At 35.8% G+C, this 15839-nt stretch overlaps 2 protein-coding genes and 1 pseudogene across 3 annotated transcripts; 2 read left to right on the forward strand and 1 right to left on the reverse strand.

The window, feature by feature from the left end:
• Nucleotides 1–583: 583 nt before the first annotated feature.
• On the reverse strand, nt 584–3188 carry LOC107616096 (uncharacterized). Its single transcript, XM_021112107.2, has 5 exons — nt 2752–3188; nt 2473–2614; nt 2067–2158; nt 1858–1960; nt 584–1221 (listed from the first exon to the last, which is right to left on the reverse strand). Exons 1-5 carry the CDS (start codon nt 3076–3078, stop codon nt 1037–1039), a joined length of 849 nt encoding a protein of 282 aa, XP_020967766.2. The 5' UTR covers nt 3079–3188; the 3' UTR covers nt 584–1036.
• Nucleotides 3189–7286: 4098 nt separating this feature from the next.
• On the forward strand, nt 7287–9468 carry LOC107617792 (tubulin beta-1 chain). Its single transcript, XM_016319662.3, has 3 exons — nt 7287–7772; nt 8178–8447; nt 8551–9468. The coding sequence occupies exons 1-3, from the start codon at nt 7379–7381 to the stop codon at nt 9231–9233; spliced, it is 1347 nt and encodes a 448-aa protein (XP_016175148.1). The 5' UTR covers nt 7287–7378; the 3' UTR covers nt 9234–9468.
• Nucleotides 9469–11131: 1663 nt separating this feature from the next.
• On the forward strand, nt 11132–15579 carry LOC107617793 (uncharacterized; annotated as a pseudogene). The gene is made up of 12 exons (XR_015899969.1): nt 11132–11293; nt 11442–11527; nt 12229–12383; nt 13047–13200; nt 13323–13396; nt 13586–13697; nt 14010–14147; nt 14320–14357; nt 14446–14537; nt 14867–14950; nt 15057–15226; nt 15394–15579. The product of XR_015899969.1 is annotated as an uncharacterized LOC107617793 (transcript).
• Nucleotides 15580–15839: the final 260 nt, after the last annotated feature.

The following is a 15839-nucleotide window of genomic DNA, read 5'->3' on the forward strand; positions in this document are numbered from 1 at the left end:
GATCTTAATTCTTAAATCCTCTCTTTTCAAAAAGATATTATTTATTTTTAACAATTATATTCAAATATTAGCCAACTTGGATGTAGTAAGTTTTTTCTTTTAGTAAAATGTGTTTATAAATTTAGTTTAATTCATTTATTATTTATAATATATAAGATAAGATTAACATATAGCTAATATTTAATTCTTAAAAAAGCGAAATTGTTTATGGATTAAAGGCTGGTTTGGTTAAATATTTTATTAGATTCTATAAGATATGGCATGATTTATAGTTTACCCATTAAGTTAGTTTTAATTAGGAGTGCACATGATTCTGGCCCAACTCGAAGATTCGGCCCAAATTTAGATACTTTGGAACTAATTTGGTGTGATTTTACTAGGCCTAAAATCAAATAAAGGACTCAAAAATAAATCCGATCATTATTTAAGGTCGAGTCTCGATCATGGCAAACCTGGCTTCAGGCTCCATGCGCAACCCTAGTTTCAGTTGCCAAATCCTATACAAAAATTAAATTAAATCAAATTAATTCTTCGAACCAGACCGGGTATCTCTTCGATGTTAAATATATCAGATTTGGAAATCTTTTTAGGCTGGAATTCGTTCGACAATTAAGCTTATCAACTGTCGCTTTGCTTGAACTAAATTCAAGTGCAAATACAGAACACCGATAAATGATGCAACAAAATTCAACCCTTAAAAAAATAAACAAAATACAAATAACGACAGTAATCTAGTGATTGTAGCAAAAAAAAAACTATGGTTACATTTTGTTTCCCTTTTCATAACTCTGCTAAGATTAACGATCAAAAATATGAAATGGTACTTCAGTTATGTTGTAACTTCTTCTCCAAACTTTTAGGCAACTTCAAACTTGCAGAAGCTTTTAATGCTCATCCTGGAAGTGAGTCTGCAGACTGCAACGAATAGTAGTAGGAGGGGCCTTGTATCTGGCGTTTAGCCATAGAATAAGAAAAACTGGTATAATGGAGACAGCCCATATCCACATATCAAATGAAAGCATAACCATAACGGTCATTAGCTGAAGTTCACAACTTTAGGACCCTTATTCTTTGGTTTTGCTTGACCGTCTTTGGACTTAGAGGACTTGTCCTTGTCTCTGTTATTTATGTCATCTGTCATGAAGTCATCCTCAATGTCATCCCCGCTCACAAATTTGGTTATCGTTCCACAAGGCCTCTGTTCATTTCTCAGTCTCATTGCTGAATGAAGAAATGGAGTTATTAGCAGTGTATAATACAAGTACCATTCTTCAAGATATAAAACTTTTAGCAATTCAATTTATCAGGAGATCAGCAAATGAATGCAATTAAACTGGAGCAATACAGAAAGAGTTGCAAGAAATCACATTTGAAGTACATATTTTACTCCTAAAACAGATAATCATTTCCTCTAATTTAAGGTTTGTGATATGCAATTTGAGTTCACAGTGAAAACTCAAGCATAATCTGTGAGTCTAGAACCACAAATATCAAATATGACTAGCCACTCCATGATATCCTATGGCTTCATAGTATCAATTTAGAACACCCAACAAGAGAATAAATTAGATTTAGAGCAAACAATAGCACTAATTTTTTTAGCAGCAGTTCTTTTAGTTATCATAAGGTGATGAACAAGCAAAAGCAGTGCACCTCCACCACTTGCATGTACTTGAGGTTATGGTCAATCATTATTCTACTTGCAGACTGGATCTAAATGCAGCTAAATAGCAGCAAAACATAAATAATATCAGATGTATGTTTGGAAATGGAAACAAATGAGATATGGACCCCATACAAACTAATCAAAAGACGAAACTTTAGATATCAAAAACAGGAATATAGGAATAGGCTTACATCCATCAGCAGGCCCATTAGCAGCAAAAGGAGCTTTCTTCCCTTTTTCGGGACAATCCCTTGCCAAATGTGTCACGCCACCACATATTTTACAACAACCACCCTAGTATAAACAATTACTTAAATATAGATTAGACAGTTGATTCAAGTGTTTGGCTAATACATCATCATATATTTGACAAGGCAACAAGAAAGAGAAACAATAATACCTTAGGATAGATGCCATGAGCATTTTGAGGGCAGTTTTTACTCAAGTGTCCTTGCTGTTTACAGACAAAGCACTCTGCAAACTTTGTCCCTCCTGCATCACCATTGAAACACTTCATCTCATAAGAAAACAAATTGGAACACAACCAAAAGCTTAACCAAAAAGAAGTTATTCTAATATTCTATCAAAGGCACAACATTAAGTAACAATGTTTCATTGTTCAGTAAACTAGAAAGCCCAAGAGGATGATTATAAATCTGTGGTAAACTGCTTAATAAGAATTCCAATTTTCAAGAGAAAACCCTGAAACTAACAATGTTCATGTTATATCATTCACAACTTATCTTGTTTAAAGTTGAACCATTCTAGCTCCAATATATATCACAAAGGCATGATAGATAACAAACCTTCTTGAACAGGGTGGGGACAATTTGCAAGTGAATGACCAGTTTCTCCACAATTGTAACAATACTTGTCATCCTTGGCACCAACTTGAACTTCAGGGCAATTCTTAGCTCGGTGACCACGCCGTCGACACCGCAAGCATATCTGTAAAGACCACAATACATTTAATCACAACAGTGCACCAAATCCAGTTGATACTTCATACTTCATCCTAACTAAATTAAACTAACCCTATCGTTACCAACTTCACAGCATTTGTTTATATGCAAAGAAGAGCAAACCTTATTCTTCTCCCATTCAGCTTTTTGAGGACAAGACTTGGCAATATGGTCGGCGGCCTTGCAGATGAAGCAGGTGTCACCGGGCTTCATGCCGGGGACTCTGAGAGGGTGCTTTCGGTAATTGCTCTTGAAAGGCTTCTTAGAGACGCCGAGTTCTTCGGAGCCATCGCTTCTGCGTTTTATGGAGCTGCTCTTAAATGTGTTGCTCTTCTTCTTCTTCTTCTTTTTGTCAGGGTCCTTGGGAGGCGTGGGCTCGGGCTTGGGAAAGAGCTCAGGGTTCTCCTCTTTGAAGCGCTTCCGTGCAAGTCGCTGCCTCTGACTCACCATCTTCGTCTGCTTAAGGGTTTTGCACTTTGTAACCTCTGCTTGCGGCTACGACACTCGCCACTGCCACTTGCCACCCAAACCAATTTTTTTCATAATTTTTTTCCCACTTTAAAATTACCAATTTTATTCTCATTTTATTTTTATTTTTCACAACTCTGCCCCTCCCCCCAGGTTGGGCCCCGGGTTGGGCTTAAACATTTTCTTCTGGGTCAGAATGCTTACAGATACAACTTGCAACTGGCTTTTGTGACCCAATAATAAAAGGTACAGACTACAGAGCGTGAAGTACCAAAAAAAGAGGTATGGAAGTTTTACTTAGGTTTGGACTTTTATGACTATTTTGATTATAAATATCTTTTTTACATGTCAAGCGATACGTGGCGTGTCAGGTGTCACTGACCTGATACATCAACCAATTATCTAGTGACATGTGGCACTTAACATGACATGTCATCATACCACGTAACACTTAACGTGACACGCCATCATCTAACTAACAGAAGGACTAATTTGACTTACGTTTTATCTTTCAAGAACTAATATGACTAAACAAATCATTTGAGGACTAATTTAAAGAATTGGTGATCTTTCAAAGACGAATTTGACTATTAGCCCTTTGTTTGCTTGAAAAATTCCAAGCTAAAAAAATTTTTGTTTGGGACCTTTTTATTATAAAATTTAGAAAAATTCTATAGTGTGGTTATACTAAACATCCACACATGTGGATTTGACGTGTTTTTCTGCAGTGCCTTACACGTGGAAGGGAATCTGATATGACCACTGCTCTAAAAGGCTGGCATGTACTATTCCTTGCAGTGTTAGTTGACTTAGTGAACGATAATAATTTCAGTTACGTAGATTAATTAATGGAGAGAAGAAGCCTAATTTTTTTGGTAGAATGGAGTAATGGGCCACATGAATTAAATATTAATGGACTGAGATGTAATCTTTCTTGGAGTATTGGATTAACAGGATAGGACTATTAGTAGTGAATGGGTTAAAAGTGAAGTTTTTTGGCAAGTGGAAAAAAATTTGTGGAATGAGCAGGATTCGTTTATTATATTAAAGAATGACTAGTGCCTACATTAACAATAAACCAATTGAGCAAAATTTTTTAATTATTGACCTCTGTTATAATAACGAAACGGGTTTTTTACTATGATCATACCCATATTAGAAAATAATTTTAACTGAACTTAATGTGAAAAGTGAAGTTAACTTTAAAAGAAGGAAAATCGACAAATAAATATATCTGTATTTTCAGTTACATAAAGAAAAGAATACGAATTTTATTAAAGTGGAATAACTGGTATTGAAGTTGCATGTAGATGCAAAAAAAAAATTATGAAGTTAATTACTATTGACTATATGCCAAACCTAAAAAAAAAATTATAAAATTAAAATTGAAGTAGTTAAATCCTCTTGTTGTGAAGAACCAAAAAGAAGTCTCTTAAATTAATGCAAGATATGTAAAAATAAATTTAATATTAAGTTTTTTCAAATAATTGTGGTGACTTGAGATCTTTAGGTGTGTGCTTGCATTACGGTATATAAATTGGCATAAAATTGATTTTGCAAACATAATTTTGATGAAAAGTTTATCTTAAGATGATTTACGTTTGGCTATCTTTATATAAAAATAGATTATAGTAAAAAAAATGTAATTTGAATTACACTACTAAAAATCACTTTTAAATAAAAAATTATTAAAATAAACCTCAACTTAAATTAATTTTGTATATTATCTGATAATATTAAATTTAGATATTTGAATAAATTTTATTAATTAATATTATAATAAAATTAATATTTATATTCTAAAATAAAAATAATATATAAAAATTGGCAAAATATATTTTTAATTAAAATTAACAAAATATAAATTTCAGAGAGTACTAATAATTATAAAAAAAATTAAATATTTACTTTGGTAGTGATCGAAATAAATCAAATAATTTTTTATGAGGTGACAAAGAGTTCCTTTTTCCCATATACCAAGTGAGAGACACTATGTTTATTTTATTTTGGTTTTCTGAGATTTTTTTCAGCATTAACTTTTTTTTTCTTCCACTACATACTAAATTTTTATTACAATTTTTTTTTGTTCTTTCAAAGCATTTTTTATGGATAATTTGGGTTACCTATAGATATTTTTGGTAAACTACTATAAAACTTATATGAAAAACAAAAACAAAATAATCCACCCAAACCTGTTAATCCCATTACAAACAAAATCACTTTATAAGCCCAAAAACCCAAAAAAAAGATAACCATGATAATAAAATGGCAGACTATTTCATTAGCACCCTAATCACTTTATAAGCCCAAACTTCTTAATGTCATTTATTCCACGTAGAATCCATACATGTGGATATTATATACATCCACACCATATACTCTCCCTAAAAATTTAAATAAATAAGAAACTGTGGTCCATTTACTTTGGGTGAACTGTTTTCAACACCGAACCTGGATTCTTTGTTTTACTAACTGCACAATGAAATGAAGAAGTCTTTACATATAAACATGGCTCGTTAAAAGTTGAGAGGACATGTTTGAGAAAACTTTTGTGTGACAACGAATCAAAATTCCTTTGGTCAACGAATCAATACTGGAGCATCTTGCTGGGCTGGGGCGCTAAATAATCTTATTATCCAATAATTCACCGTTTGCTACTTTCCTATTATTACTATTATAATATTTTGCATGTTTTAGGGAAGATGAGGACGACTTGGTACTACTGAGCCTAGCTAGCCTATACTTCGAATATAAACAGTAGTCTAAACTATTTAGTTTAATTTAATCATGTATCAATAATCCTTTTTATTTACGTAACTAATTTGTATATATATTGCATATATTAAGAACCAACTTACACTTGGCACTTGGCAGAATTGGATAGTGGTTGACCCATAATCGGTTTTTGGAAGTGGAAAATCAATGTCATAAGGTTGCTTGTTATCCCAGCTTAGTCGAAAAATACGTTTTTGTTCAGCAGAGATATAGATAGATAGATTCCTATAGTGCGTGGTAAGTTGCAAGTTATGTCTCGTAGCTGTGTTGATTTGAAAGAGTGATAAAAAGCGTACCAACTTCAGTTTGTCATGATTAATTTATTGATTATATTTATAGCTGGAGATACATTGGATCCATGAAAAAGCAATAAAAAGCAAAGAAGTCATAACTTTGTCACGAAGGGTCTTTGTGATCAGTACCTCTGCTCTCACTTGATGCTGCTTTTCACTCCTTTGCTTCTACTCTTATTATCCATGGAAAAACACGGCCCTACATACTATTTTAGTATTAGATGGGTGATGGGTCCACCACCATATCGATTTTTGGCTAGTGTGAAACAAAAGTTTGCACAACCTGTGTGTGGAGCCCTCAGAACACCACCCGCCATATTAATTGATGAGAGTAGTTGGGAACAAAGCCATAATGGGATATATATAGGGGAAAAGAATTGTATAGATAATTCCAAATTATTAGTTCATTTGGTATCATTTAAGTACTTGCAACGCTAACCTATGATGCCTACAACTTTAGGGACATTAGCGGACATATAAGTACATTATTGGTTGAATATAATGTATCAATTTTAATCAACAATCCGAGCATATTATACTTCGAGCTCAATAGACCTTCGTATGTTCACTCAGAACTAAATAATTTTGATATTTGCTGCATATAAAACTATGGGGAGAATATACAACTATGCAAGCAATGCCTTCGAAGCTTTCAAGAAGTGCAACTCACATGACACAGCCCGCAATCACGTGCAACCGATGCCCTCCTTTTCATGTGGGCCAAAAGAAAGCCCCACATGAAAAAGCGCGTCTGCATCACTCGCCAACACCGAGCGTCACCTTCCTACTCTCCAACCACACAGGTTCCGATGTGTTGTCAGAGGACGTACCCTGATTCGCTCCTCCAACGCATTAACGGCCGAAACTTCACAAAATCTTAAGCCTCCACGTGTCAACACATATCACAACTCTTTAAATCAACGACCAGAGATGATGAGAACAACTAAACAGATTACACGGGATAAATGCCTAACCAGATTCAAAATTTCCGTTAGCATTTCAAAATTGAAATTCCCCCTTAAACCCAACGCTACCGTCAAATCCCCCCCGCTAACTGCCGAACCTCACTTAACACCGTCACGATTCCGTTAACTCCCACCTATAAAATCCTCTTTATCTTCGTCGCTCATTTCACAGAAGAGCGTTCCCACTTTTCACACACATTCACTCACTCTCTACAGAACTCGTTTTTTTCTTCTCCCTCGTCTTCGAAAATGCGTGAGATTCTTCACATCCAGGGAGGGCAATGCGGCAACCAGATAGGTGCCAAGTTCTGGGAGGTGGTGTGCGCGGAGCACGGGATCGACTCGACGGGAAGGTACGGTGGAAACAACGACCTGCAATTGGAGCGAGTGAACGTGTACTACAATGAGGCAAGTTGTGGCAGGTTCGTTCCCAGGGCTGTTCTTATGGATCTGGAGCCCGGCACCATGGACAGTGTCAGATCTGGTCCGTACGGTCAGATTTTCCGGCCTGATAACTTCGTTTTCGGGCAGTCCGGCGCCGGTAACAACTGGGCCAAGGGACACTACACAGAGGGGGCTGAGTTGATTGACTCGGTTCTCGACGTCGTCAGGAAGGAGGCAGAGAACTGTGATTGCCTTCAAGGTAATGTTCGGTTCTGTTCTAGTTTCGAACTTAGGGTTTAAGTGATTCTTCTGAGTTTATGAGCGTTTTGTTTTGTAATTTTACGTCATTTTCTGAGATTGTGTTTTCAAAAATAAACCAGTTCGTTGCATCATGTATGTTTGTTTGTTTGTCGTCATTTATTCTAAGAATCGAATTTCTGTGGTCGCTGCTTTTCCAAAGCCGCGTTGAAAATTCGAAGAAATGATGTTGAATTTTAGAGAATATATAGATAGATGGATCTGGGAAGAAAAATTGTCAATACGCTGGTTTTGAAAAGTAAACTTTTGTTGTGCAAATTTTGCAAAACATGTTCAAAAGTTTTTCTTCTGTTCTATGCTACTTTTACTTGTAATTGGATGATAACATAACGTTTTCTTTTTTCAGGATTTCAGGTTTGCCACTCCCTTGGTGGTGGAACTGGTTCCGGAATGGGAACCCTTCTGATCTCCAAGATCAGAGAAGAATACCCCGATAGAATGATGCTCACTTTCTCGGTGTTCCCATCTCCTAAGGTTTCTGACACTGTTGTTGAGCCTTACAACGCAACTCTCTCGGTTCACCAGCTTGTTGAGAATGCCGATGAGTGCATGGTTTTGGACAACGAAGCTCTCTACGATATCTGCTTCCGCACCCTTAAACTCACCACCCCTAGCTGTGAGTCCATTTCCAATAATTTGTTAATAATGCTCAGCTTGACATGAACTTTTTATTTTTTTAAATTCATTGCAAAGATTTAGCTCCTCTTTTGTTTTCACAGTTGGAGACTTGAACCATTTGATATCAGCCACAATGAGTGGTGTAACATGTTGTCTTCGGTTCCCTGGTCAATTGAACTCTGATCTCCGCAAACTTGCGGTGAACCTCATCCCTTTCCCGCGTCTACATTTCTTCATGGTGGGTTTTGCCCCCCTCACATCCCGTGGATCACAGCAGTACAGGGCTCTCACTGTACCCGAGTTGACCCAGCAGATGTGGGATGCCAAGAACATGATGTGTGCTGCTGATCCTCGCCATGGGCGCTACCTGACAGCATCTGCCATGTTCCGTGGCAAGATGAGCACAAAGGAGGTTGATGAGCAGATGATAAATGTCCAAAACAAGAATTCATCTTACTTTGTTGAATGGATTCCCAACAATGTCAAGTCCACTGTTTGTGATATCCCTCCAACTGGCCTAAAGATGGCATCCACCTTTATTGGAAACTCCACGTCCATTCAAGAGATGTTCCGCAGGGTCAGTGAGCAATTCACTGCTATGTTCCGCAGGAAAGCTTTCTTGCACTGGTACACTGGAGAGGGTATGGATGAGATGGAGTTCACGGAGGCTGAGAGCAACATGAATGATCTTGTATCGGAGTACCAGCAGTACCAAGATGCAACTGCAGATGATGATGAGTATGGCTATGAAGATGAGGAAGAGGTTCCGGAGGAGGATGCTTAAATGCAGTGTTTTTTGAACTATTTTAGTATTGTGTTTGTTGTGATAATATCGTATTGATGTGTTTTTGTTTTTCTGCCTCAACTGTATGCCTTTCTCCGGGGGGTTCGGATTGATTTTGGCGTTGTGTGGCTTTGGTATTATAGATTTTTAGTATTTTTCTTGTGCAAGTGTACAATGTTAAATTCTTGACCCTGGTAGTTTCCAGTAGTTGAAATCTAATGGATGATTCTTGCCATATTTGATTAATGATTTTATGTCGTGCTACATTTCAAGTTGTTCTGTTCTCTTTATCGTCTTTCGTTGCATTTCTACCCTTTTTATTGGTAACCCTTGTTAAGTTAGCTTGGATTATGCCCCAATATAAGAATGTCATTGAAAACTGTCATTGAATAACGTAATTGGTGCCCTTTTTATTGGTACCCTTTTTATTGGTACCCTTGTTAAGTCTTCTATCATATAGTCTTGTTTCGCAGAAGTTTTATTATTAAAATCTTCCAACAACAAAGTTAATTGAGAGAAAAAATGGAAGGATCCACTCCCGGATTTTACCAAATACCATGACAACAAAGTAGGGTATAGAAATGGTTTTTTATTTCTTCGGATAGAGAAATTGCATTTGCAAAAGGATGCTGGCATACAGGCGAATTATAATGGAGTGGTTTCTTATATGCTGTAATCTGCTGCGGACAGAGAGATCTTGGAGGACCACAACAACTGTTTCAAAATTAATAAATGTTCACTCGGTATTTCAGGCTAGATATTAACCTCATGGTAAGGCCTCACTCATGCGATCCATGAGAGATCATTAATTAATTGGTTACCAACCAATAACTGCAAAATATGTTCACCGTTTCTTATATGGAATAAAAATAATGTTTTCAGTTTATGAAATTGAGTTTTATTCCGTTCTGATAGCTGGCAGAATTAGACACTTAAGATAATATAACAATGAAACTGACATGAAACAAAATTGATAAACCAGATGCACGAAGGTGCAATGAAATGTGGGAATATGAGGTATCTCGAGCAATCTAGGTAGAAGAAACTCATGACTTGCACGAAAATATTTCATCGTGATGCACAAAGCCACAAACTAATAACCATAGATCTATGACATACACACATCCACACATCACAACACATTTATCAAGCGATAAGTTCAAATATAATATTCATAGCAGCAACTATCAAAATATTCTTGTGATTGGAGTAAGAATCATGCACGTTTTTCTCTTATCCAACTAAATGGAAGAAAAATTCTTAAACAGCAGCATATTATTGCCGAGCAAATTGAGTAACTATGGAGGAGTGCTAGGGCCAGCAACTTTTGTGTTTTGTAACTATCAATTGGCCATCAATAGTGTTTTATTGGTATGAGATTACATCTAATGGTAGGAGATCACTCATTTTTCTTTTGATGGTTAAGTGCTGGCCACAAAATACAAAAGTTGCTGGCCCCTAGATTTTTTCTTCAATTTAATTACGTATAGCGGTATAATACAAAAGGTCCTTGGCACTCCTTGCTAACATTCTTTTTGTCAAAAAAAAAAAATCAGAAAGAAACATTTATCCCAAGAAGTCCAACAATTTCACGGTTTGTTTTAAGGGAATAAAGCTTAACGGTCTATGTAACAAGTTTTCATCCATAACAGGTTTATTTTCTTCAATTAATCATCAGCGTTTTTTTAATTTGTCCCATCCATTTTTGTGCTGTCTTTTACTATTGAATATGGACTGGGCCAACTCAAATTTTGGTGAAGCCCAAATCTAACTAAGAGGAAGAGAGTACGAATATACGTTGTTGATTGAAAACTTGGGTAGAGGGAATCTAAATCCTAAATTTGTTCGGAAATATAGAATACGATATGGTGAAAATAAGAGTGCAGCTTTTTACCATATTGTATAGAATATGGTGAAAAGCTGAACTCTTATTGCACTAGTATATATACATAAGTATCTTATTATATCATATAATTTCATTAAAAACTAAGCATATTGTGACTTGTTAATTAGAATGGTGCAGTGATGATGATGGAGGTGGTACCACTATTCCCGACGTTGTGAGTTTGGCAGTGATGATGATGATGGGGGTGGTTTCTAATTTGAATCCAGTATTCCAGTTTACTTAATGTTTGAGGTTTCCCAATTCAATGCTGCAAAGGTTGTTTTAATTTATGTATATTTTTGTGGTCCTCTGTTGTATTGCAGTGTGAGAAGGTTCTTGACGGTTTGCTTCGCGATGGTAGGCTTACCCTCAAACAGATGGTTGAAAGAGCCGTCCAAGGAAAAGGCAGGTATTATTTTGCTTTGCTTCTATTAATTGTGAAAGAAAATTATGTTCTTTTGTTAGTATTTAAACTGATTAGTTGCTTGATCCGGGTCAAATTTCGATACATGTTTAGACGGCTTAGTTAGTTTTTCTAAGAGAGGTATATTAGTACCTTTCTAAAGGGGAGCACGAGCATACGCTGAGTGTGGCAGAGATGAAGATGTTGAGATGGATGAGTGGTCATACGCGATTGGATAAAATAAGGAACGAAGATATAAGGGAGAGAGTTGGAGTAGCACCCATTGTGGAAAAGATGGTTAAATCGCATCTCAGGTGGTTTGGACATGTGAGAAGAAGACCGATAAAACATCCAGTCAGGAAGGTGGATGAGATGGAAGATGGACAAAGGGCGAAAGGCAGAGGAATACCTAAGAAGACCATCCATGAGGTGGTGAAACGAGATCTACATGTAAACGGTTTCTCTGTTAACATGATACATGACAGAGCACAATGGCGTTGTTTGATTCATGTAGCCGACCCTACTTAGTGGGACAAGACTTTGTTGTTGTTGTTGTCTACTCAAATATAGTCAAAAGTGTGGTTCTCTATAAATCGTTGCAAGTTTAAATTCCAAGTTGTGGTTCAGCTCTCTTATACGCTGCTAAATAGTAACACTGAATCCTCTATAGTTAGACTGCCTTAAATTCATCTTCTTTTCTCTTTCAGAAAATCCTGGTGCTATAGAAGCTGTTGTTCGAGAGAGCTTTCATAAGCTTTTGAAGGCACACTATATTGAACGCTGCCCTGCATCAGAGCCAGTTGTTTCTACACTCATTAAGGCAGAATCTGCTCCTAGAAAGCGGGGTTCTAAGATGGCCAAGGTAATTGGTTCTTTTCAATTTCTACAGACAGCTGGGTTAATTTTTATACAGGACCCGGATTTATAGCCAGCTTTTTTGTGTAGCAGTCCCCATTTCTTTGTCAATTTGTAGTGTTATGAAAGTAATGATTTGTCTTACAATCAGATTTAGATGTCTGGGTATGTGTTGGGTAGGAAATTGAATAATTGGAACTAGCACAACCCATCTGTTGAGATTGGTAAAGATATCAATCACTGAAATTATCGAGATTCATGCAAACAAATTTGAGCTGCAACCTGTTTGGTTTAGACTTCTGATGTATGGTAGCATTGATTAGAAAGTAATATTAAGGTAATGCGACAATGAGTTCAATTTAGTAGTAAATGTTTGGCCTTTGTATTACACTAATGACCCTCTATTTAGTACTTTCTGATTTGTTTGCTTATTACTTTAAAAGTTTTGGTTCAGCAATGATAATATGATATATATGGAAAATACATGAGCGCTGAAAAAAAGTGGATATTTGATCACCATTCAATATCATCATTTTGATTGAAGTTGCAACAGCATAGTGTTCACTATTGTAACCTAAATATGTATTACCTCAATGTTGTTTCTTTTTATTGATAAACAAAGAACTTTATTAAGATGGAAAAGAAGAGTTTTGACAATCCATGTTTGCAGAAATTTGAAGCAGAGACCATAGAACAATGCGTTCTAGAAGCTGCTGTGCCTGGGGAGGCAATCAGATTTGCTGTTACAGCATATACACTGGGTAATGCTGATAGAGAAGCAAAATCAGATGATTCCTCCATTGTAAATTTTGGAGATAATAGTGGTAAGTCTATTGTCATCTTATGTGAATCACTAATTATTTAAGGTTAGTCGGTTACCAAAATTTACTGCACTCATATCAGTAGTATGATACTTCTTTTCCTTACTTTTTTACTTGGATTCAAGGTGGTATTGCAAACGAGGTGTCAATACTTTGGCGTGCAAATTTTGAGGAATTTATACGGCATCTTAGGCATAAGGTTAGTCTTTTTATAAGTTTCCTGCTTTTTTGTTTTTTCTTTCTAATGATCTGGTTGATATATTTATGGATCTCATGCCATAAGGTGCTGTTTATATGTATTTGGTGAATTCTTCTTCTCCATCTTCCCTTAGCATTATGTATATTATTATTGGATGAATACACTTGAAATATTCCATGCAAATTACAGTTATTGGTCGAGAACGAAAGAAAGCGACTGGATGATGGAGCTGCAACTACCTTAAGTTCCATATTGGATGTGATTAAAACTGTTGAGGAAAAAGTAAAAATAGAGAAATCAGGTTAACCAGATTCCTTACTTCATAGACCTATGTTATTACTGTTGTGGCTTTGATTTAACTATTGCCATTTGCCCATAGCACCAGTCAGAATTTGGAAATCTAATATTGGATGTTTGCTCCAGTGGTTTTCTCTTTTGTATTGGTTCTTTTCGTTAACAAGGGTTCCTCGTCCTCCTCTTCTCTTTGCATGTCTTTGTCTTTGTCTTTGTCGAATCGATTTTTCCTTTTACGAAAAATAAGAAGAAAGAACTGCACAACTGTTATCTTTTGCACTTGGTTGGCTAACAGAATGTTATCCTATATACGTTTCAGTTCCCTTATCACTGGAGTCTATTTTTACTGAAGTGACGAAAACTGAACACGGTCGTACTATGACCATAGATCGTGTTAGAGCTTCTCTAGTACAGTTGGGTTGTCCACAGAGGAACTTTGATGATTCATATAGTATTGGTACTATGACATATCTTTTCCTCATGTTAGGCTATTTTGTGCAATATAAACATCCTCCTTTTGTTTTACTTATTTATTTATTTTTTCTCCATTTGTTTATGCCAATGGAATTCTGGTTTGTAACTCTTTTTTATAGTTTGAAGTTCTGAATCAGTTTTCATTTCCTTTACAGATTTGAGGAGCATTGTTGAAATGGCTAGAAATGAAGAGGTTTCTATATCTGTCCTTTCCAAGTCAATTATATATGAGTATTTATGTTTCTACATGTAGAACTCTTGTTTCTTGCGCTATGTTGCAGGTTGAGTCAATTGTCTTGAAAAGATTTGGAAGTGATGCGACAGAATATTTAGGCTCCTGTCAAAGTCTAACTGTTTTCTTGAGACAGATAAGGTTATTAATTGGAAAAAGCAAAAATTTAGAAAATGAAAATTATTGTCCGAATTTTTATTTCTATTACATAAAGAAAATTCAAAGCCCTGTATATCTATGATATGGTACTATTTATGAAAATAAATGAGGTTTTATGAAAGGAATCTTTAGTTCTTTATGGTTTATTGAAATGCATTGAAGTACTTTATAATCCCATTTAGCTTTCAAAAGATGGTACTTTATGGAAGGATAACAACGTATGATGTGCCAAAACCCAATTAAAGAGATTGATGAATTGTCCTTTACTGTAATCCTCTTATAACCTTATACCTAATCCCTTTTCTTTGCAGATAGCAGAGTCTGCTCCGGTCGATAAAAAGGAAGCTCCTAGATTACTATACAAGTTATGGAAGGATAACTACTTGCATATGGAGGTGACAATCTGATAATATTTACACTCGCACTTTGTGAAACAGTCTATTTTGTGGTTAGGAACTTAATAAAATATCTAATGTTCCTGCAATCTAATCTTGCTTCCAGAAATTAGTTGTAACTGCAGCTAAGCAATCGAGATTTATGTTGTGGAAAGTTGATAAGCCTCTGCTTTGGGAAATTGTGCTGGACGAGATGTACCATGCTGCCTTAAATTTGAGCTTAAGATTGGCTTTTGAGCAGAAAAAGGATGAAGATGCAAGTTACTCACTGTACAAGTTTGTTTAAAAATTTACCAGTCAATCGAGTTATACGCATTTTTTTTAATCCATCATTGTGAAATTTAGTAACAAATACATTGCTATAAAGATATACCAAAATTTTATAGTGATAGATAAAAAGGGAAGAGAGAGTGGTGCTTATGTGTTACTTCTGCTTGTCCCAGCTGTTGCATGTTCCTGCAGACAAGTTGGTTCCTGCAGACAAATCAAGCGAAGTAAATGCACTACAGAAGAGATACCGGCGACTAAGAGATGTCCTCTTTCTCATGGGATCATCATTGATGAAACTTGATGATGCTCTGATGCTTTTCCATGACTTCTGAATGTAACTTGTATTGTTTAGGTTCAGAAATTATAGCATGCAACTTTGTGTAGGAGATAGATGATAGATCATAGAAGTGGTGATTTATGCTTTTACATGTAAGTTGTATATTTCCTTGGAGTTTATTGATATTCATTGATTTTATTAATGTGGACACATCATTTTTTTTTCTTTATGAAAGCTAACTCCATACGTGGCTGGATGAACTGATTCAGTCCTGACCAAACCCTGCAACTACCAACTAAGAGCAGTCCAGAAATGTGCATCAATATCACTTTCATGGTGTTA

Source organism: Arachis ipaensis, chromosome B9, assembly GCF_059453495.1.
Source record: "Arachis ipaensis isolate K30076 ecotype BB chromosome B9, ASM5945349v1, whole genome shotgun sequence".
Taxonomy (NCBI): Eukaryota; Viridiplantae; Streptophyta; class Magnoliopsida; order Fabales; family Fabaceae; genus Arachis; species Arachis ipaensis.